We start from the raw sequence: 23,275 nt of genomic DNA, 5'->3' as shown, positions 1-23,275 counted from the left end.
GGTCGGTCAGTGGCGATGTGCCAAGCTGAAGAAGGGGTTGCCGTGCAGCTGCTGTCTTGCGAGCAGGCTCCCGAAAGAGCCGGGCACAGCCTCGGGGTCGAATGGCTGTGTTGAGCTGTCGCAGCAGCAACACAACAGCCATGAGGTGGCCACGCTTGCGAGCAGCCGTCCAGCAACCCCCCTTTCCAGCAACAGCGCCACTGACTGATCTAGCGATACTCGGAAGGCACCAAGCAACGTGAGCGCCTGTTCGCCGCCCTCCACCTCCTGCGGATCAGCGCCTTCGGAATGCCCCTACGTGAGTGAATGGGGCTCTGCATGGCTGGAGAGGGAGGTTGTGCAAACAGATTTTCCGCTCCCCACTCGAACGACTCACAGGCTCACAATGCCCTTGGCTAACTCTGCAGAGCCAGGGCATCTCCGCTGCTGACGCCGCCTGCCGTTTGGGGGGGGGGGGTTGCAGCTTTCAAAGTACAGAGGATGAATGCCGCTCTGCAAGTACGCTCTATGGTAGTGTACAACTATAGAGCGTACTTCCAGAGCGGCATCCGTCCTTCATCAATGTCCCCTCTCAACTCTTGTTCTTTTCTCTGTAGAATTTTGGTGAAGAGTTCGATAATTTTTCCTTTCCGGTCTTCCTCCTTCTCTTCCAGTATGTTTTGGAATCTTAGATAGAATGAAGCTCTTTCATTTTTAAGTTGGATTATTAATAACTCTAATTCTTTATTAATTTGTCTGTATTTCAGCTCAATTTTTTCTATCTTCTGATCTGTTTGTTTTATTTTTGTTTCGATGTTGTGGATTTTCTGTTCGTTGATTGCTAAGGCATTCTGTATCCTTTCAATTTTGTCATCCACGTTTTTTATATTTCCTTTCACCATCTTATTCACCTACAATTCTCTATCTCCTCTCTGCACAGTTCTCTGATGTGCTTTCTCAAGCTACTGGTGAGATGTACTTATCCAATCCTCTCAGCTGGTTTGTTTATTTTGCAGGGATCAAAGCAAATGTACAGGGGTAGGGAGTAGTCCAGCAATATATTTAAGAATAAAATCATTCAAGCAAAGACGCCCAGTGTGATTTTAGGATTTAGAGAGACAGTCCTTAATTGATCATTTTGCTCTTGTTCAAAATGCATCCAAATATTTTGTGCAGAAAAATGTTACTTGGGATATTTTTAATTTGTGGTAAAAGGATTGGGAAGACACTGCTAGTTCTATTGAGCAGTTTAGGTTTGCTTGAGCAATTGTTTCTGCCTTGCCTGCTGTGCTTGGGATGTCTGTGGCCCAGCGGTGCTCTGTATCTTTAAGAAAACTCTGAGGAGGGAGCAGGATGTGATCAAAGAAGCTACTTTTCCTGTTGAGATGTGAGACAAATCACATGTCTTCCGGTTTTATCCAGAAATGTAGTTACTGTGGTTTTATTTCTCAGTGAAAAAAGCTTAAGAGTTCTAAGGGACAGAATCGCCAAAGGAAATTTTGAAAAGAAATATAAGGGGTTTTTCCTCTCTGGAAGCCAAAATGAGGTAAGCTTTATGCATTTTGTTGGCAGGCATCTTTCCTTTCATTCATTAACCATGAGCCTTGGAGCTTTCCTGTGTAACTTTGGGATATTATTTATTCAGAAGAAATACCTATTCCATTAATAGCAGTCATTTAATCTTTTTTTCACTTTGCAAAGTCCAGGAAACTTAACTACATGAAGAAGCAAAGGGGTTTTTTAATGTCAAATTTTCTTGCTGGAGTCAAAGAGGAAAGCCATTACCAAAGTATAAAAATAATTCTTATCCTTTTAATGTGTTGGTAATTAACTACACAAACTAGAAAGAGTCAGTCATTAAGTAGCAACGTGTAGTGCTTGTGTTCCCAGTAAAATAATTTGCCACGATAGTACTTGGCGTAGACCAGCATAGAAGTAAATCATTCTTTGTCCTTGGCTACGTATCTTGTTTTCATAAGGTTAGAGAGGACAGGTCTTTGTCTCTTGATAGATACCTTTTGGTGTGTTGTAAAGAGATAAATGGATAATTGAGTGGCACACAGCCTACTTTTCCTATCATGGTATAGGGTTCTATACAACAAAAAATACTGTGTCTACAGTATCCTTTTAACAGTCAATTTTGGATCTGTTTCCAGAATCAAGCTAATACAAATGATGACTTTCTGTCCAGTTTGGAAAATTAAAGTAACTTCATATATTGTACATTAAGGAAGCTGATACATTTCTTGGAGCATCTACAGTAAAAGAAAAATAATGCTTCTTTAACATAGGTAAAGAAGCCTATCTAGATCGCATCACTTTTCTTTGTGACCTGACCTGTTGAGATTTTAATTTAAAGAAAGTGCAAACTTGGAAGGATTTATTTCCTCCTTCCTTGTTCCTTTCTCTTTACCCAGCTAGATGATGCTACTTGCTGGAAGGCACTCCAACTGAGCACTTTGTGGGACATGTCCCTGCTTGTATCAAAATGACAGCTTCTCTTCTGGGCAGAAACAGTTTTGCACAATGAAGCAGTATGCCTGGTGAGATCATCTTTAATCCTGTCCTCATGGCTTCTTCATCTCCAGCTGTTTTTTTCCCCTTCTGTAAATAAAGTTTCTAGGAAAACCTTAAGCACCTAGAAGAAAAACAAACAAACTATAAGTTATAGAAATAGATATTTTGCACTAAGTGTTCCAAATTATCTCTTCTCTAGAGGTTTCACTGTGGAAACGCAGCTGGCACCATTATAGCTGTTTAGTAAAATATAAGCTAGCTCAATGAACATTTTCAAATGATTCTTTACTAATGTTGGAATTCCATTCTGGAAGAAGGAAATAAATGTTAATCCTAATAGACCATGAGTTCTTTCTCTTCAGAATTGGCCTGGCCTAGGCACGATTAGCACTTGGATAGATGTCACAAAAGTTCGACCTCTTTATTCATGACTTAATATGTATGGAACCTGCTTCTAACAAGGCACTTAACAGCAACCCCAGTAGAACTGTTGAAAGAAATGTCCTTTTGGGTTCAGCTCCAAGTGGGGAAGAAGACACTGGAGACATGGAGGCTGCTTGGAAAGATGGTTTATTGTTGGACAGGGCCACATGGCTTGAGCCCTGACCAGAAAAGGTGATCACATGTTTCATTGTTGATGGAGAAGAAGAGAAGGGCCGAGGAAGGGGCTTGCTAGGCTTTTTATACCCTGTTCAGTCCCACCTCTCTGTTTCCTGTTCCTGTGTAAGAAATGTATTCTGACTGGTTGTCAGACTCCCATGGTGCCATGCAGGGGGCTACTCTAGGCTGTGATGAGTTCTCAGATGCCTTGTGGTCAGTTGAATAATATCCCTTCCCCCTACAGCTGCAGTGAGGAGAAGTCTTTATTATGTAAAGTGGGCTAGCCTGGCCATCTTAATGGCCCATTAGCTGGGGATGGGCAGAAAGTTATAGGCAACTATTGTCTTTTAAAACATGTTTCTTTTCACATCCAGAGAAATATTCTGCCTTTTCAATATTTCCTAGGATATTTCATTTTTATGGGAGAGGGCTGGATGGTAACTTCCCACAGAACAAAGGGAGGCTAATTGAAAAGTTTAGATCTTAAGTAATTTAAGGTTTTTTTAAAGGTCAGATTTCAACATGTCTTGGGTTTTTGGTTCCCTGATTCCATACTTCTCTGTGCCCAAGGAATATATAACCAAAGCTTGTTGTAATTTTTTTTAAAAAAAATAAACGTTTGGGGGATATAATTTAACAATATATTAACATCTTTAAACCTTCACTTTTTCCCAAGAATTTGATAAACCTCAGCTTTATGATTTACTTTAACCAAAAAAACAACTGACAATGGACACAATCATATACATACACAGCAAGCACCTTCAAGTTTTATTAGATTTCCAAAATATGGATCATAATCAGATTTTAAAAATTGATTGAATTTTAAACTAGATTTAAATTAGATGGAGGTTTATTAGCTGCTGAAGTATCCAAATCATACAAAATTCATTACAATTTTGTGTATGCAGATCATTATTTATTTATTATCACAGCTATGTAGTCATGAATCTCACAGATGTGAAGTTGGGTGACAGTTAAAACTATTAAAACAGCTAAAAACAACATGATTACAAATAAAAATAAAACTTCAGGAGAAAAACCAGTACCTTACATACAAAATAGCCATCTTATTGCCCGCATTTATACACTTGGTATCATAATATAGCAAACCATAGACCAGGTAGTATGTATTTGATACTATATATCACTATTCAGCTTTTACATGTGTGTATATCTTCAAGTCAGTCTTCATTCCTGATGGATGCCTAGACAAGTCCATGCTATTTCTTTGGCAAGATTTTTGGAAAAGGTTTGTCATAGCATAGCCTTTTTCCCAGAATAGAACAAAAAGTATTTTAGCTGGCTTCATGCCAAAGGCCTATGACTAAAACCACAATTTCCTGGTTTCTCTTGGTTTGTAGTCTAATAATTACACCATGCCAAACTGGCTTTAGGTAAATCAAACTTTTTTTCAAAACTTTCAAGTTTTAAGTATAACTGTCCCCACTTACTCTGCACCACTACCACAAATATTTTCCCTGCCATTTTAAATAGACTTGTTCTAGATCACAATCTCACACTTAATTTCTGACCCAATACTGCCCAAATACTGTGTTTAGTTACCTTAAAGGTTGGCAATTGTATTAAATTCCCTCTATAGTTATCCCAAAGGTGATTAAACAAGAGGCAACTGGACTTTCTTGTTTTTTCTTTGAAGACGTTTTGCTTCTCATCCAAGAAACTTCTTCAGCTCTGACTGGATGGTGGGGAATGGAAGGATTTATATTCCTTGCAGACAGCTGGTGATTTGCATCCTTTTAGAGGGTTGAAGCACTTGGAGGTTTATCTTTATCCTCAGGATCACCTGAGTAGTGCTCCGGGTTCCTGTAGTCTGCAATTTTTTCCCCTCTGGAAATCCATTCCTACTCCCACACCATTCGAAGGCTGTTCATCTCAAATATGATAGCTAAGGTCCATATAGATTGTCAGTCATCCAGGTCATGGTTGTCCCAAAGATGCTTTTTCAGGAGGCAACTGGACTTTCTTTTTTTTTTCTTTTTCTTCAAAGAAAAAACAAGGAAGTCCAATTGCCTCCTGAAAAAGCATTTTTGGGACAACTATGACTTTGATGACTTACAATCTCTATGGACCTCTATAGTTGCATCCAAGAATTTGCTAGGATTTCAAAGGGTGAAGCGGTAAGACCCAAAAGAGTAACTTTGTTTTTCATTCTGATAATGTTATTGCTGTTAACATTGTCATGCTATTATTTGGTACTTATCTGAATAAGTATGTCATGTGATGCAGATTAAAATCTGGAAAAATTGAAAGTACATCCAGAGAAATATTCTGCCCTTTCAATATTTCCTAGGATATTTCATTTTTCTGGGAAAGGGCTGGGTGATAACTTCCTAACTTATAAACTGATGTCACACTCAAATGCCATTCATATTTATATATTTATTAAATTTATACTGAAGTTATACCACTACGGAATACTTTTCATCATTGGTTAACCTTTTATAAGATGTTCTTGCTGAAGGATTCATCAGCAATGCAAAAGCCATATTCAGATATTTTGCACATTCAGTTGCTATATATATAAATTTAGCTCTGGTCTTGAAGAGGAGGAGGGACAATGGTTGTTTAGCCCTAAGAAATTAGAAAACGTGACAAAGAGACAGAGTAGCCTCCCTTGACAGTCTTCTCCTTAAAAGGGGGTCAATGAAAGTTTTGGACAAACTTCCCAGATTTAGTTAATGTACACCCCAACAGTGAAGGGGAATTTCTGGGATCCCTGCCATGTCTGTTCCTTGACTTTGCTTTCTTTGAAGGGCTAGCATTTGGATAGACTCAGACTATATTACCAGACATAACTGCATCAGAGATTAAGAGGTCAAATGAACATGAGCACAGGAGCAATCAGTCTGTGAAAAGGACGGTGGGAACAATTTGGTCTGAGTGTAAAGTGCATGAAGTCTGAGCAACAACCTGTTCCCCCCAAGGAAAGAGATGAGAGAGTTTCATTTACATGCAGAAAGCAAAGGCTTAATATAAAAGCATGCAGTAGTGTTTAAGGTACTAAGCTAGAAACTGGGTGACTGATTTTAGTTACCGCACACGTTTTCTAGTCTGGTACCGCAAACATTAGACCGAAATGCTGCCTGCTTTTATTTGCATGCTACATCTGGCACAAAAACTTGCCAGTTAATTTTGGGCTACTCACTCACCTTTGGCTCACCTCACAGGGTTGTTGTGGGGAAAATAGAAGGAAGAAGGAGTATTAGGAATGTTCACTGCCTTGAATTTATTATAAAGGCGGGATAAAATCTAATCAATAAATAAACTAGTAAATTAACGATTAATACCAGGATGAAATCATTAAAGATTTTATTTGCATATGGAGTTTAGAGTTCACTGGAAAACAATTTTCCTTCGTAAAGGGAAGTCATAAATATTACCTTCTGAATAAGCATTTCTGAATTATAACCTTGAATTTCTGTTAACTTTTCTTTTTTTAGTCGTCATACGTGCAAAGTCCTCAGAGTGAAAATCTTCTTTATTGTTTTGTGTAAAGTTAACATTGTGGATTAAAACTAACCAAGGGTTTTGTGATCTCCTGAAAAAGATATATTGTCTAGATTTAACAAAATAAATGTGACTATGTAGACACGTTTAGTAAGGCTTATTCTGGGGAAGCTCATAGCCAAGGTGGGAACCTTGTTCTGTCCAGTTGTTTGGGGCGCCTTATAATCCCCGTGCAGTGGCTGGGGCTGATCAGATTTGTACTCTGCAACATCTGGGTGTGTTAAAGTTCTTGATGTGGCAGTAGGCAAGAAGTAAAAAAAAGTGGTGTAAAAAGTCAGCAAGGCGGATATGATTATGCAGATGAGCCTCACCTCTTTTTCACTTTTTTACATGCTTGACGTCTATGTGGTATACTTTTAAAAGAAGTGAAACTCTTTTTGTGCCTTTGGGCCTGCCTCCTTGATTTTTTTTTCTCTTATCCATGGCAGTAAACTAGTAAAACTGCCCCTCTGAAAGTTTGAGTTGATGGAGATGAACCATGTGCAAATCTTGCATTTCACTCCTCGCCTGACATGTTTCCCATTTTTGTGTGCATTTAGAATAGCAAAATGTTCTTGGTGTAAATGTATTATTTTCTGAAGCCTTTAACTCAGACAACTTGCATTCTCAATGTTTTTCAGTGGGACGTTTATAGCAATTGGCATTTCAATTTTCGTCGTGTTTGTAGTAGGCATCATTCTCTGCTTCACCTGCTCGTGTTGCTGCCTGTATAAAGCCTGCCGAAGGAGACCGCAGCGTAAGTATCCTCCCTGGCTGAATTGTTGCTCTGTTTGAGGAAAACTATGAGTGATGTTGTTGAGCGCACTGGGGAAAGAAAAGTAGACACAGCAGAACGCTTCCCAGAAATGCTGCTTTTAAAGTAGGTGAAAAGTCACTTGTTTAAAATGTAACTAGCTTTAGATCAGAGTATTAGGTAAGCTCCCCGTTGGGAGAGCGAGTACGTTCAGCGAAGTGTTGTGAGAGTTGTGTTGCAGAACACACAAACCAGCATACAGAGACACTGCAGTTTAAATAGGCTTTTACTTTCATGAAAATAGAGGTATCAGAGTCCATCAAACAGCCCAAATCATACACAGATAAGACAGTCAGTCATCAATGTCTTTCAGTTAAGGGATAATCCAAATAACATAGTCCAGTAATCCTATAATCAGTCCGGTACACAAAGTTTGCTAACAGTTGCAAAACTTACAATAGCTCACAGCACTTTCTAACAGCCAGTTTCCAAAAACACTCAGATCAGATCAGCCCAGCATCTAATGAACAGAGAGCTAACAGTCGTTCTGACTCCCTCTTATGACCGATTGGAGACAACAGCAACCAATCACATTTTACAGTATGATTTAAGGAAACAGGTACAACATTGTTACTTGATTTATATATTGCCAACCCAACCGTTAGATTATATTCCTAACACAGAGGCTGAACAAAGAATCAACACTTACCTCTGTCATCAGAGTTGCGGTTTCCTTTGGCTCTGCACGTGTGACAAACTTAAGGGAGTTCAGCTTTACTGGTATCTTTACTTAACCTAGGACTATAATTCTCAGAAATCTCCAGGAGCTGGAAGATTCCAGTGACCGTACCTGCAGGGAATTCTGGGTATTGTAGTCTTGACATGCCTGAATAAAGATGGAAAGGTTGTCTTACAGCTTCTAAGTATCTGGGCAGATCAGCAGACATAGGACATAAGATACCAGAATATCAGACATCTTCTCTTGGTGTTGCTTTTAGTAGAAGTAACATTTCTGGTGGGAGGAGTGATACATTTCTTTTTCTACCTCATGCCTATGGAGGAAGTCTCAAAACGTATTTGAAAAAACAGTTGCCAAGTTATAAAATGAGCAGAAGAGAGGAAATGTTGAATTTCCTTCCTGCCCTGAGTCAGCATTGCCAGGTAAATCAGACAGGAAAACATAACCAGAGAAGTTAATTCTACTTTATTGTAAAGAAACATCAACAGAGTCTGCAAGTCTGAAAGTACAATTCTGCTGTCATCCTTGCAGCCTGAGAAAGTTTGCACAGTCCCTTCTGAGTTTCTTGCTCTGCCCACTCTCCAGCTGCAGGCTATGCTGCCTCTTATCTGATCATTCCCTAAGTATCATCGCTTCACCCCATCTCCAAAGGTTTCCCCCCCCAATACCCATTACACTGTGATTGATAGATCAATTGATTATGTAACTTGATGGCATTTTCTACCCCTAGTAACCATATCACCTGGCATGACAAAAATCCAAATAGCGCAATCTTAGAACGTGCTGGAATCTCTAGCATGTATATACTGTTGAAACAGCGACGTCTACAGTGGCTTGGACATGTTGTGAGAATGGCTGATGGTTGGATTCCAAAAGATCTCCTCTAGGGAGAATTAGTGCAGGGAAAGTGCCCCAGAGGGAGACCACAACTGCGATATAAGGGTATATCTGCAAGAGGGATCTAAATGCCTTAGGCATTGACATAAACAGCTCGGAAACCTTGACCTCTGATTAGTCAAGCTTGGAGGCTAAAGACACAGCATGGCCTTCTCCAATTTGAAGAGACACTTGTTCGGCGGGCTGAGGCAAAGAGACAATTCCAGAACCAGAACCTGGGGGCTAGGCAGGGGACAGAATATATCTTAGTGTGGAAGGTATTGCCACTCCCGAATTGGACTTTTTAGCCACACCAGATGCTGCATTAGGACCTCTTTCCAAAGCTTGATACCATAGTCTTTTGAGACTGAAGGATGCCAATATAGTAACCACATAGATGTCCTGACTCCTAACGACCACATTCCTGTGCTGATTCCTTCCTAAACACCCTTCTTGTGTTTTACAGCTGTTGTGACCACAGCCACAACTGTGGTACAGATGCCTTACCCTCAGCAGCCTGGGGTACCAGTTGCTTATGCTGGAGGACCATACCAAGGATACAATCCACTGCCGGTACAGCCGCAGCCTGGAATGCCAGCAGCACCCTACCCAACCCAGTACCCTCCACCCTACCCTACGCAACCTATGAGGCCACCGCCATACCAGGAAACAGTGCCAGGTAAAGAAAGAAGAGGAGAGCGATGTACTGAAACTGCTAGAAAGAAAAGGAAATAAATAGTAGCTCACAGTAGTCTTTCTTTTCAAAATATGTCCAGCCTCAAATTATAAATTCATATTTCCTATCTTGGGGAACTTGGCTTCTTTAATACAAATAAACTATCACTTTTGTTTAAATTCTTCTGAGGCTATCAGGTTGAAATCCCTTTTTACGGATGATTTTATTCCACTGGGGGGGTCACCTTTCCTAAAGAACAGAGCTGAGTAATGAGCCACAATATGCTAGAAATTCCCTCTTAAACATCTGCCTCCAGTACTGGCCAAAATGCTTGCAGGTTGGATGACTTCAACCCAGGGTGCAGAATTCAGCAGATACTGAAGTGTCTCTGCCTGGAAGAACTTTGGTTTATGAGAAGGTGGCTTTAGGGCAGATTGCTTTGACTCATGCTACAGGATAGGTTTGATGCACTCCATAGTCTTCCTAGTGTTTGCTGAGACATCCCAGCCTAGAAGGACTTTGACCAGCACTGCAGAGGATAGACTTCTCTTAGTCTTTTCCCATAGAGCAATCTTTGCTTCATGAAAGATCTTCAAGGAGGTGCTTTGTTTGTCCTTCATCAAAGGGCAGACCTCCTTCAAGGATTTGAAAAGGCCTAGCAATGTCATTTCCTACACAATGTTTATCAGGAAACCAGAGACTATACTTTACGTATAAATCTCTATAGGGTAATGCAGATGTGGTGAAGAAGAAAGAAGCAACAACCTAACTTTTCAGATACAAGTTGTCTTCAAGTTACGACCACAGCTGGGGCCCTAATTTCCATTACTAAGTAAGGTGATTGTTAAGTGAGTCACATCCAAATTTATGACCTTTTTGCCACAGCTGTTAAGTGAATTACTACAGTTGTTAAGTAAATGATTCCCTCCATTGTTGAAAGCTAACTGGGAAGGTTACAAATGGTGATCATATGACCCCAGGACACTGCAACCATCATAAATGCATGCCAGTTGCCAAATGTCCGAATTTTGATCATGTGAACATGGTACTCTCTGATAGTCATAAATTCAAGGGCTGGTTGTAAGTCGCTTTTTTCTGTGCAGTTACAACTTCAAATAGTTGCTAAACAAATGTGATTCAAGGACTACCTCTATAGAAGGAGTGTTCTTATATTGCAGCAGGTAATCAACTCAACATTATCAATAGAGAAGAAGATCTAGATGGAGATTAAGGAGACATTTTGGCCCAACAAGGGAGGCTTCTTTTCCAATATAGGAATAAGGCTTCAAGTAGAGATCTTACAGAGCACTCCAAGTAATGTGTTTGCTTTGTTTTCTATGATGGAAGAACAAAGGTATCCCATGGACACTCAGTCACTTTTATACGGTTCATTCTGCAATTTAATTTTCAAAATTTAAAGATCAGGCTAGAGATCTTCCTTGATTTCATAACTACTGTATGTGGATACTAGCAGGTGAATCTAAGAAATATGCAAAAATAAATAAAAAAAGATAACGTAAGATGCTAACCTGTTGTACTTGTCTGCTTGTTTTTTGTTTGTTTTTTACAGTTGGTGCCTCAGCTCCAGCTCAACCCCCTTATAATCCAGCATATATGGATCCTCCAAAGGCTTCCTATTAAATTGACTTTTGCTGTTGTGTATCTGCCTGGAAGCCTCTTCAAATTGCCTTTTTCACATGGAGTTCTTTCTGAAGATGATATTCTGATAACTGTGGGTCACAGTTTAGACAACTTTATTTACAGCGCATTGAGAAGTGCAAGTAATTCAAGCAATTAAAAGATGATTTTTTTTGGGGGGGGGAAGGGGGAACTAAGAAAGAACTTAAAAAGTAAGCATCAGGAATATAAATTGGACTAAACAGGGACAGTCATTTGAGGGATTATTTTGGCATTATTTCATCAAAATCAATTTAAAATGGGCTAATCTCTTTCCAGCTTAGTATGGAAGAATAGCATCTGCTATGAAACAGACTATGTTTTCTAAGTAATAAGGAAATAGCTCTTTAGCAAGAAATGGGGCATGTTGGTCAATAATCCCCTTGTTTTTGTTCATTACGCAACAGTTCCATAGTCTTTCAGTATCACAGTGCAAATTTTTGAATTTCATTGGAGTTTCGTCACTATATTATATATAAATAGTATATATATATATATATATATATATATATATATATATATATATATATATATATATATATATATATATATATATATATATATATATATATATATATATATATATATAGTATTCTCTGCTGCATGGAGATTGTTGAATGGGATCATTTATCAGCTTTCTGTGTTCTGCAACAAAATATTACAGCATGTTGTGCTTTTATAAAAGAAGACCAGAACTAGGACCAAACAAAAATAAGGTGGTGACCTCCTCTAATTTTATCTGTAGTTCCCAGAATCCCTTGCCCTTAGCATCCAGAGTCTGCTGGAAATTTAAATCCAGCTGGAGGGATATTAAATTACATACCCCTGCTCTAGGCTATTTAAATGGGACATTTCATTCCTCCCCACATTAACCATTTTTCTTATCTGACAATCACTTTCCTATAGGCACATATAGTTTTGATAAGGTGGTATTTTGATTAGAGTCTCACCAGCCTGAATATACTATTAGAAGGAGGAAATATCACAGTAATGTTTCATTTAAAATGTGTGTTTTGGTGCCATTTCAGAATAAATCCATTTCTCAATTGAAAGTAATTTTCCAACTACTTAAGGAGAGAGAGGGAAGGAGAGAGAGAGAGAGATGAATTTCTGTCTTGAAATAAACACTATATGCAATAAATTTGGCATCCTGGAGACTTGTATGAAAGTGGAAACATTTCAAAACTCTTTACATAGTAATATGGAAGTAATTTGATAAGGAAGAAAGTCTAAACCTGGGTTAACACCCCAGGATAGAGATGGCTCCCAATCTCTCTATAGCTAATGCAGTCCAAAGGAAAACAACTTCGCTCCAAATAAAGTGACACGGCACCCAAAATAAATCAGTGCAGCTCATAAAACCAGCCGACACTATGAGATTATATACATTGTGAAAACTGTAGTTCCTGTTTAGAAATACCTAGCCAAGAGATACATAGTTTGGGGGGGGGGGAATCCCCCATTGCTAATAGTTTTCTGAAGTTACAGATTTGTTGTCTTGGTGTTTGATGAATATTTCTGTCACCTTTGTGTCTTCTAACTCTCCCAATTTCAGTTGCATTTTTCTGTTTAAAATACTTGCAGAATCATTAAGAGTGAATTCTGTAGGACTTTCATTTAATATGTAGAGGATTTTACAGTAAACCTAACAGGAACATTTCTGAAAAATGTTGTATCTCCTCTGCGTTAATGGCTTGTATCAGTCTTTTTCCATACCACTAATCTTGAGAGATATTGATTTACGGCCATGCTTGCTGGAGATACTGCAAATTATAATCCAACATGATAAAGTGCACTCATCTGAGAGAAGTGGACTACATTATGTTACAGAAAAAATGAAAGGATATCAGAAAATTATAAGTTATGTAAATGGATAATGTAATACTTCTTTGGGCCGAGGAAGAGAAAATGGTTGATTTCTGCTGTTTGTGTTAAACTCTGTTATTGTACTTTTTGTAAATACAGACAGTCCTCAACTTACAACCACAATGAAGCTTGCAATTTATGGTCATAAGTCACAATGCTTATAAAGCAGAACATCATGTGATTTTCTGACATTTTTTTTGCAACCAGTTGTGAGACAAGGATTACCTGAAAGTCTGAAAGAGTTTGCCCCCTTATTACCCATTAGAAATATCTTATTTCAGCAAGCTTTGGATTTTATGACAGCGTGACTCTATATTTTTACTTCCACATATGTCTTATAAAGAATACCTCTCTCTATCACTGTGCTGTAATTATGGAATCATAGTATTATTTTGTTGAAGGCCGTTTTGCCTGCTTGCCTTGAGTGCTGCCTCTGTTTCCTTATTCAGGCTATGTATGCTGAGAATAGTTTCTAATCATTGTAATATGTGAAATCACAGTTAACAATTGGCAAGATTTCAAGAATTGACAACTGGTAGAAGAATCTCTCCAAAAATATTTCCTTATGAAAAATTTATAATAGAAGGCATTTCTTTAATGGCACTTCTACTGCTAGAAGTGGCTCATGTTACAATTCATAGTACTTGTGTGAAGTATGAAGGATTGTGACAAGTGGCACGTGTAGTGTCTCAATTAAAAAGCTGCATTCTTTGTCAAAGAAAAGAAGACTTTTGTTTATCCTTTTTTATTGTGAACATTTAAAGTGCCTTTTCAAATTTTTGTAACTGTGTCACCATAGCTATTGTACAATGTTATTTGTTCAGAATCTTGATTTTGTTTTTAATAAAAAAATTTCCTTTACATGTTTTTGCTTCTGGTAAAGAAAATGCATTTAGAACAAAAGTTAGCATATTTGTGGCTATTTGTAATAAATCCGACCATTTACAATACACATTGCTTTTAAATGACTTTAATTTGGCTTAGATTAGAAGTGTTTGCATCCTTGAATTGAACACCACTGGTCCTCGCTCAAAATTGCATGGAGCTATTTTCACATTCATTTAGTCTTATATTCATTTTAATTAAACATTCCAACACATTTCAATGGGACTAATATTTTGTTTCTGGTGTTGGCACTTTTTTCTTTTTTTTCCTAATATATTTTTATTATTTTTACATTTAAAACAATGCAATACCGCGAAGTCAAAGTGACCATACATTCACATTATATACAGCTAGTCTCAACCATTAACAATTAGCTTACTTAATACATTGTCTATCCTTCTGTCCAATCACAATATATACAGTTTGTTCCAGTCTTGTCACCTTGTCTTATACCAGTCATAAAATCTGTTCCAGACTTCAAAATATTCTAATTCCCCTTTATTTTTAAGTTCAAGAGTGAGCCTATCTGCTTCCGCACAGGCCAACACTTTTCTGATTATATCTAGCTCTGATGGTGTATTTTATTTTTTCCAATATTGTGCATAAGTTATGCGCGGTGTTGGCACTTTTTTCATGTGACCTCTAATTGTTAGCAGTCGATAGGAAGATCCAATTCCTCCACTGGAAGGAGGGGGGAGGTTTGTAATAAAGCTCAACTTCCAGCACCTTCTGTGCCTCTAAAATAGTTTTTTTATTGAATATTCTATTGTGTTCCCGTATGTTGGAGGGTGACTCAGGATAGGAGCTGATATAGATAGAGAGAAAGAATAGTTAAACAAATGAGGCATTAATAAAGGAGAATATATGTAGCTCAGGGTTGATATGAGGGATCGATCCTTGGTGTTCCCTGAGCTTTGTTTATTGTCTTGCAGATGTTTCATTACCCAAACTAGGTAACATCAGTATCAGCAAGCTCAGAGAACACCAAGGATCCCCTCAAATGAGAGGTTTTATTCTGGCACTGATTTCTGTACTAATGAAGTAGAACGAAGTTTTAATATATAGAAGTAGAGTATTGTTTCCAGAATAGGAGAAAAAATATAAGACATTAAGCTTTAATCTATTTAACTCCCCTCTCTTTAGTCTCTACTTTCTTTTTATAATTTACTATGGTGCCGTCTCCAGATTTGGGTATTGACACGGAGTTTGTCTTGAGTTTTCTCCTGGCTGTCCCACCTTCCAAAAATCTTTAATTCAGTATCCCACCATCCTGCATCTGAACCTCCGTGCATAAAACAGTCATAATTCTTGAGTTATGTTTTGTTAAATGAAGGGTTTCAGAAAATGATAAAAGATTTTGGAAAATTGCTCTAAAGCAGCATATTATCTAGTAGATTCATTGAAGCTCTATAATTTAAAATGAACTCTTGCTAAATTCTTTGCCTTCTTACATGCATGAAGCTACCTTCCAACTAAAATGGCAAACAGAATAATGGAGACAATAGCATTTTTCACAGCAGCATTTTTCTCAAATGGATCACTGTAGCTTAGATGCGAAGTAATGTAACAAGAGGAGAAGCACTCAGTTCCCACTGATCTTTGAGAGCTCTTCTAATTGTAGGTTCACCAGTTCTGGCAGAAGCCAAAATGTTGTTGGGAGAAATAAAGTTCTTCCATTCTATGGGTGTAGATTACGACATTATGCAGAGTGCTAATAAAAGTTCCTTACAACAAAAGACATGCCAAGATCCTTACAACAAAAGAATGCCAAGCCATTCATTTTAAATAAACAACATAGTTTAAGCTGTGAGCATGCCGGACATGCTTCAAAAATAAAAAACCAATCCAGGAAATTGAAAGATATAATTAAATTCTCAAAATCTGTTCAACATAAGCTAGAGAGGCTTTGTTCAGTTTTGTACTCCCTGAGGGATTTACAGCTCACGATTCTTACACCCTGTTCTTTTTAATCCTTCAGGTCAATTTGGCTGAAGGAATATCATTTCCAGACAGAAATTCAAGAGCAGCAACTTCCCCCGTCAGTTGACAGAGATGCCCCCAATAAATTTTTGTCTTGTTTGTACTCCCCCCCCCCCAAAATTCCACCTACCGTGTAATTGCACAGGCAGAAATCTAGCAATTTCATGATCTCTCCATAATCGCTTGCCACAGATAAAATGGATGAATTTCTGACACGCGCTTGCTGATAGAATACATATTATTGTCCAACAGAATTTCTAACAGTTTGTGTAACTCAGCAAAAGAGATTATACTGTATATGTGGCATTAGTTTTCTTGCACGAGTGGATTAAAATATATAATGGGATGAATTGGTCTCTGAAAGTCCAAGGAAAGGGACAACATTAACAGAAGGAATTGCAGATGTGCTGTGTCATGTGAAATACTACTGTGGTTCCCTATTTGTGGAGAGATGCTTCCAGTTTCAACTGTATCCCCTGCTTTCTACTTTTCTACTTGAAGGCAATGCTGGCAGATTGGTGGGGTGTGTGTGTCTATTTGTAACAATAGTTCAAGATAGGCTGGAATGATTAAACATTCCAGGTTTGTATGGTTGAAAACTTACTTGATCTCCATCAAGAGATAAATCTCAGCACCATAAATCTCTTCAGTTGCCTGCCAATATTTTAGTACAAAAATATGAACTCCCACAATAGTGTTTAGAATGATGTGTTTATTCCACTAGCTAAAATGATTGGACAGGCAATTATTCCTGTTTTGTGTGGTGGATTTCCTTGTGGCTCTGCGGAGCTCTGTACCTTTAAGGGCATTCTAAACCCTGGATAGGATGTGATCAAAGTTGGCTACAAATTTTCCCCCTAATGCAGTTTTGAAGGGTAAATGGAGTAGCCTTCAGCATGTCACAAAATAGGATAAGTTTTGTTATTTAAGGAAAATGCCGAGAGTTATGAAAGGAAAAAAGAGTTAGGAGGCAGGGGCTGGCTAAAACCATATATGGATGACCAAAAAATGCTCATTCTGTATTTCCTCTTAAACTAATAAGGTATGAATAGTAAGAATTCCTTACACTGTCCTAAATATAGCAGTTGTAGAATCTAGGCTATAATTTAGTCATATTTGTTTAACTCTTAGCCAAACAGTTCACATAAACACATATTTTGACCACCGGAACCTGCAAAATAACTATTCAAAATGAACAGCCATTACATCTGTAAACAGTTTATTGGTATCCACTGACCATGGTATGCAAGTAATGGCTAAAATGGAAACAATGACTCATTAATCCACAACTTTCCTTTCCAAACATTCCATTCAGAACTATTTTACTGAAAGTTAATTTAAAGAAATCCAGACGCTTCTAAAGCTGTAAAGAGAATCTCTGTTCTTTAGAATTATTTAAAGATTATAACTCATGAGTTTTGTGTTGTGCTTGTTTTCAGCTGAAAAGTTTTCAGTGAGAGTTTAGTTGAAATAAATAAATCTAAATTAATACGTCCTACAATTTATCATCTGAGTTCCTGATACTTGCTTCATTTATCAGAGTGCTTTAGACTTTGTTTAAACTTACTATATTGTTGCAGATAACCTAATTCATTGACCTTGTTATTGTATTTCCTGCTATACCTCTTTCCTTCTTTCCTTTGAAGTTTCTCAGTTATGGTCTGAAAAGGCCACTTGGAAGTTTCCTCATGTATTCTTCGTTTTTCTGCATTTAATCCAAGCGCAGGACCTCAGGGAGGAAGAAAATTACCAAAGAGTTTATACAACAAAGGACACTCTCAAGTGGATTATAATGGTATTCCTGATTGCAGTTTTCAGCTTGTTTGTTGTTACTACAGTTATCTCCCTAACCTGGTCATGGTGCTGTATATATTGCCAAATGTTGGTGGGGGTGGGGTGGAGGGGAAGTCACCAAGGTGTAAGCATCCACTATTATTTTTTCTAAAATGTTGCCTTAAATACTTTATCTTCTTCCCTCTGACCTGTGAGATATTTAAATTCTAACTCAGTTTCCAACTGAGTTGATAAGAACTTCAACACTGGCTTTGCCATCAATTGTGCTAGAAAACAGGTAGAAATAAATACGCTGTGCTGCCCAATTACGTGCTTGTGCACAAACACAATACAATCTATTGTGTTCATATTTTATTATATTTCAGGCAGCTCATTTCATTTGCTCGCAAAATATCCTGGACACGTGGCTCCTTATTACATACAAGCTCTCCTTTCAGCGCATCCAGATGTACTTCCTTGAATGTTGCTAAATTCTGCCATATTAAACCTAGATAGGGGCTGATATCTTTCAAAAAAATCTTTTTCCAAGCTCCTGCCATTTAGCTTTGATTGGGAACAATGTTCTACAGAGTTTTAAACAATACCATGATTTTACTCTGTTTTTAGGCCATTCTCATATCAGTTTCTGGGTCCAATTAGTTTAGTATGAACAATAGTAAACTACATCCATATATGACGAATAATTTGAAATTGAGGTTTTCTGTCTGGTGCCATTGATGGATTTCTCTTTTGCTTGGGTTTTGCTCTTGTTTTTATGTTAGTCCTTGACAAAACTATTGAATTGATTGATCCCCGAATCTGACAAAGAGTATTCTCAAAGTTGTATTCAGATGTTCTAAAATAAAAATAAATAAATAAATGCTTCCTTCAATTATAGTCCTCCTGGCCCAGAATCTTGTCTTATTGACAGGATCTGAAACACATACTGCAAACCACATCAGGAAACTCAATTGTAATGTTTAAGATTTACGATAACATAGAGCTCAGTAATTTCACCCAGATAAATCTAGTTGCACTTTGACTTCAGATTGTCCCCATCAACACTTCATATCATCAAGCCAGAGATTGGGTTGCAGGGGGTTGAACAGCTCTGCTCCACTTGGCTGCTTAGAAGTTCATGGTGCCAATAGAAGATAAGACTCCAGAAATAGATGTATTGTGGAAAGGCTAGAAACTGCACTTGACTGAAATTGGCCTTCTAATTTTTTAATTAATTTAATCTAATTTAGTTTTTGTAAGCAAAAATATGTAAATTCAGGCCACTGCCAAATGAGAACTCCTTTGGATAGCATTTCTGTATAAATTGGGAAGGAAAATGCTGGTATATTTCTCATAATGCCTCTATATACTGATTTACATGTCTATTCTACTTTTATACTTGCATGTTAAACTACTGTCATTATTAGCAGTAAACAGATATTAATAGTTATTCCTTCCTGCACTGATTGCATCCTGGGTCCTTCTTCTCTATAGAACTGTCAACAGACTCAGCTTTAGCTCCTGCTGTGAGTCAGGCCCTGTACCCTTAGTATGGGGACCATACAGCCACAGGGAAGTTCAGTCTACTCAAGACAATATCCTCCACTCTATTCAGGCACAGAACCATCTGAAGATTCACCATCCTACTACAGATGAAGAACCTACAATTTACCAGCAGTGTAGTCCACTGAACAAGTACTGATAAAAAACAAATCAGACTCACACTCCACTTCTTGTGACAATTTCACAATCAGGTTAAAAATAATAATGGACATGGATGATAATCTGTGGTTAATCTTGAACACATCCAGAGAGAAAATGAGTCATCTTTCTGGTGAACAGAAGATGACACCAGAAAGTTTACTTTCCCACTAGCCAGAATGCTAGAAGAAAGAGAAAACACAGAAACTTTATTTTAAAACTGCAAGTTACAAAAAGAAATAATGAATAATGACAGAAAAAAAATATTTCAGCAAGTTGTAATATAGTTTGGGGTAAGGGTTAGGGTTAGGCTCAGTGGCTAAGACACTGAGCTTGTTGATCAGAAAGGTCGGCGGGTTCAAATCCCTAGGGCCGCGTAACGGAGTGAGCTCCCATTACTTGTCCCAACTTCAGCCAACCTAGCAGTTCGAAAGCACGTAAAAATGCAAGTAGAAAAAATAGAAACCACCTTTTGTGGGAAGATAATAGCACTCCGTGCGCCTTTGGCGTTTAGTCATGCTGGCCATGTGATCATGGAGACATCGTTGGACAGCACTGGCTCTTTGGCTTTCAAACAGAGATGAGCACCACCCCCTAGAGTCGGGAACGATTAGCAGATATGTGCGAGAGGAATCTTTCCCAACTACGTTGCAGCAGCCCTCCCCTCGCTCCTCGAGTCAGTAGCCGAGCTAGCGGTTGAGTTCCCTAGACTTATAGTTCTGGGGGACTTTAACTTGCCTTCGCTCGGTGAACACTCTGATGGAGCGCAGGAGTTCATGGCTTCCATGACAGCCATAGGCTTGACTCAAGTAATTCGAGGCCCAACTCACTCAGCGGGTCACACGCTTGACCTCGTATTCCTCTCGGAGCAGTGGAGTTACGATCTTGGTCTGAGGGGTAATGAGATCATACCCCTGTCGTGGTCAGACCACTACCTACTGAGGCTAGACTTCCGGAGGCCAAACCTCCACCGTAGGGAGGAGGAACCGACCAGCTGGTTCCGCCCCAAGCGACTGATGGATCCTGTTAGGTTCCAGACGGAGCTTGGGGTTATTCCTGATACCCTCGCCCACAGTTCGGCAAAGACCCTCGTCGCTGCCTGGCACTCGGCAGCTTCGGAGTCTCTCGACCGGATTGCGCCGCTACGGCCCCTCCGGGTCAGCGGCCCCCGGAGGCCTCCTTGGTTTACTGAGGAGCTCCGGGAGGTAAAGTGCCGGAGGAGACGCCTAGAGCACTCGTGGAGGTCCGATAGGTCCGAGTCGAAACGGGCACTTTTGACAGCATGCACCAAGGAGTATATTCGGACCCTAAGAACAACAAAAAGAACATACATTGCCTCCTTGGTAGCGTCCGCCGAGTCCCGCCCAGCCGCCCTGTTTAGGATAACCCGCTCCCTCCTAAATAGGAGGGAGACGGGGGACTCCTTACAGGGTAAGGCTGAGGAATATGTCCAGTTCTTGGCGGACAAAGTTGCCCGGTTTCGAGCGGACCTGGACTCCACCCCAGTAGATCCAGCCGAGACACAAGGAGAAAACTTGGCAAACCATCTCTGGGTTGAGTTTCAGGAAGTTGCCTCTGGGGATGTGGACAAGGCTATGCGAGCTGTGAGTGCCTCCACCTGCATACTGGACCCGTGTCCCTCCTGGCTGGTTGCCAACAGCAGTGAGGTGACACGAGGCTGGATCCAGGCAGTTGTTACCGCTTCTCTTCGGGAGGGGTACTTTCCCACCGCGCTTAAGACAGCGGTGGTGAGACCCCTCCTGAAGAAGCCGTCTCTGGATCCAGCTATTCTTAATAACTATCGTCCAGTCTCCAACCTTCCCTTTGTAGGGAAGGTTGTTGAGAAGGTGGTGGCTCTCCAGCTTCAGCGTACCTTGGAGGAAGCTAACTATCTTGACCCCTTCCAGTCTGGCTTCAGACCCGGTTACAGCACAGAAACCGCTTTGGTCGCATTGACTGATGATCTCTGGAGAGCTAGGGATGGAGGCCATGCTTCCATCCTAGTTCTCCTGGACCTCTCAGCGGCTTTCGATACCATCGACCATGGTATCCTTCTGCGACGACTGCGGGAGATAGGGGTGGGCGGCACTGTCTTGCAGTGGTTCTCCTCCTATCTCTCGGACAGGTCGCAGTCGGTGTTAGTGGGGGGGCAGAGATCGTCCCTGAGGCCCCTAACCTATGGGGTGCCGCAAGGGTCGGTCCTATCCCCCCTACTATTCAACATTTACATGAAACCGCTGGGCGAGATCATCCGAAGGCACGGGATAAAATATCACCAATATGCGGACGATACACAGTTGTATCTGTCCGCCCCGTGCCAACTCAATGAAGCGGTGGACGTGATGAACCGGGGACTGGAAGCCGTTAAAGACTGGATGAGAGCGAACAAGCTGATACTCAACCCAGACAAGACCGAGTGGCTGTTGTGTTTCCCTCCCAAAAATTTGACCACCATACCATCACTCAGGCTGGGGGGACAAAATTTAAACCCCTCAGAAAGGGCCCGCAACTTGGGAGTCCTCCTGGATTCACAGCTAACTTTTGACCACCATCTCTCAGCTGTGACCAGGGGGGCATTTGCCCAGGTTCGCCTGGTGCGCCAGTTGCGGCCCTACCTGAATCGGGAGGCCCTCACAACAGTCACTCGAGCCCTTGTGATCTCTAGGCTGGAATACTGTAATGTGCTCTACATGGGGCTGCCCTTGAAGAGCATCCGAAGACTTCAGCTAGTCCAGAATGCGGCCGCGCGAGTGATCGTGGGCGCACCACGGTTCGCCCACATAACACCGATCCTCCGTGAGCTGCACTGGCTACCTGTTGGTCTCCGGGTGCACTTCAAGGTCTTACTCACCACCTATAAGGCGCTCCATGGTAGTGGATCTGGCTATTTGAGAGACCGCCTTCTGCCAATTACCTCCCTGCATCCCATCAGATCGCATAGAGTTGGCCTCCTCCGTATTCCATCCGCCAGTCAGTGCCGACTGGCGATTACTCGGAGGAGAGCCTTCTCTGTTGCGGCTCCGACACTATGGAACAATCTCCCCGTGGAGATTCGTACCCTCACCACCGTCCAGGCCTTCCGTACAGCCCTCAAGAACTGGCTAACCCGTCAGGCCTGGGGATAATCTTAATTTGCCCCTCCCGAATGCTGAGTGAATGTTGAGTTTTATTGTCTAATTTACTTTGTGCACATTTCTTTTTTTTGTATTGTCCTACACTCCCTTTCCTTTTTTTGATTGTAAGCCGCCCTGAGTCCCCTCAGGGAAAAGGGCGGCCTATAAATAAACTACAAAACGAAACGAAACTTTACCTTTACCTAATATAGCTTGAGTGCATATGTGATAATATCCAAACAGTCAGAAGCTTAAGTTAAAGCTGGAGAAAATAGGATCTCATCAAAGCTATATTCCGAATAAGACCCTTTCCCAAAATAAAGTGGGGACAAAGCCAGTGCGCTTTCACCATTAGGCACAAAGGATTTAAAAAAAAATAGTTGGCAGAAGCTAAAACACAAGGTTTGAAATTTATACTTCCATAGGATAAAATGTAGGGAAACTTACAGGTAGTCCTTGACTTACAACCATGTGTTTAGCAACTGTTCAATTGCAAAAAAAAGTGATATATGACCAGTACTCACATTTATGATCATCACAGCATCCCGTCTCATTATCATAATCTGGACACTTGGCAACGAGCATGTACTTATAACAATTGCAGTGTTCTGAGTTCACATGATCATCAC

At 40.0% G+C, this 23,275-nt stretch overlaps 1 protein-coding gene across 4 annotated transcripts in view; it reads left to right on the top strand.

Annotated features, from left to right (window-relative positions):
- The window catches only part of SHISA5 (shisa family member 5), a 38,536-nt gene extending 19,699 nt beyond the window's left edge, over nucleotides 1-18,837 (top strand). The window contains exons 4-7 of one of the 4 annotated variants that reach the window (XR_015695907.1): nucleotides 7,248-7,363; nucleotides 9,442-9,654; nucleotides 11,222-11,432; nucleotides 17,706-18,837. Coding sequence is in view for 1 of the 4 variants with exons in the window: in XM_014065331.2 (XP_013920806.2) it covers nucleotides 7,248-7,363; nucleotides 9,442-9,654; nucleotides 11,222-11,292 (400 nt within the window). In the remaining 3 variants the exon portion in view is untranslated. Of the gene's footprint in view, nucleotides 1-7,247; nucleotides 7,364-9,441; nucleotides 9,655-11,221; nucleotides 12,775-16,057; nucleotides 17,565-17,705 lie in introns of those variants that run through there. The other 3 variants (XR_015695909.1, XR_015695908.1, XM_014065331.2) reach the window with 3 other exon arrangements.
- Nucleotides 18,838-23,275: the final 4,438 nt, after the last annotated feature.

The sequence above is a fragment of the Thamnophis sirtalis genome, unplaced genomic scaffold, assembly GCF_051295495.1.
Source record: "Thamnophis sirtalis isolate CommonGarterSnake01/CBP01778 unplaced genomic scaffold, rThaSir2_p1.2 scaffold_3, whole genome shotgun sequence".
In the NCBI taxonomy this organism is placed as follows: domain Eukaryota; kingdom Metazoa; phylum Chordata; class Lepidosauria; order Squamata; family Natricidae; genus Thamnophis; species Thamnophis sirtalis.
This window is presented reverse-complemented; position numbering and strand designations above follow the sequence as displayed.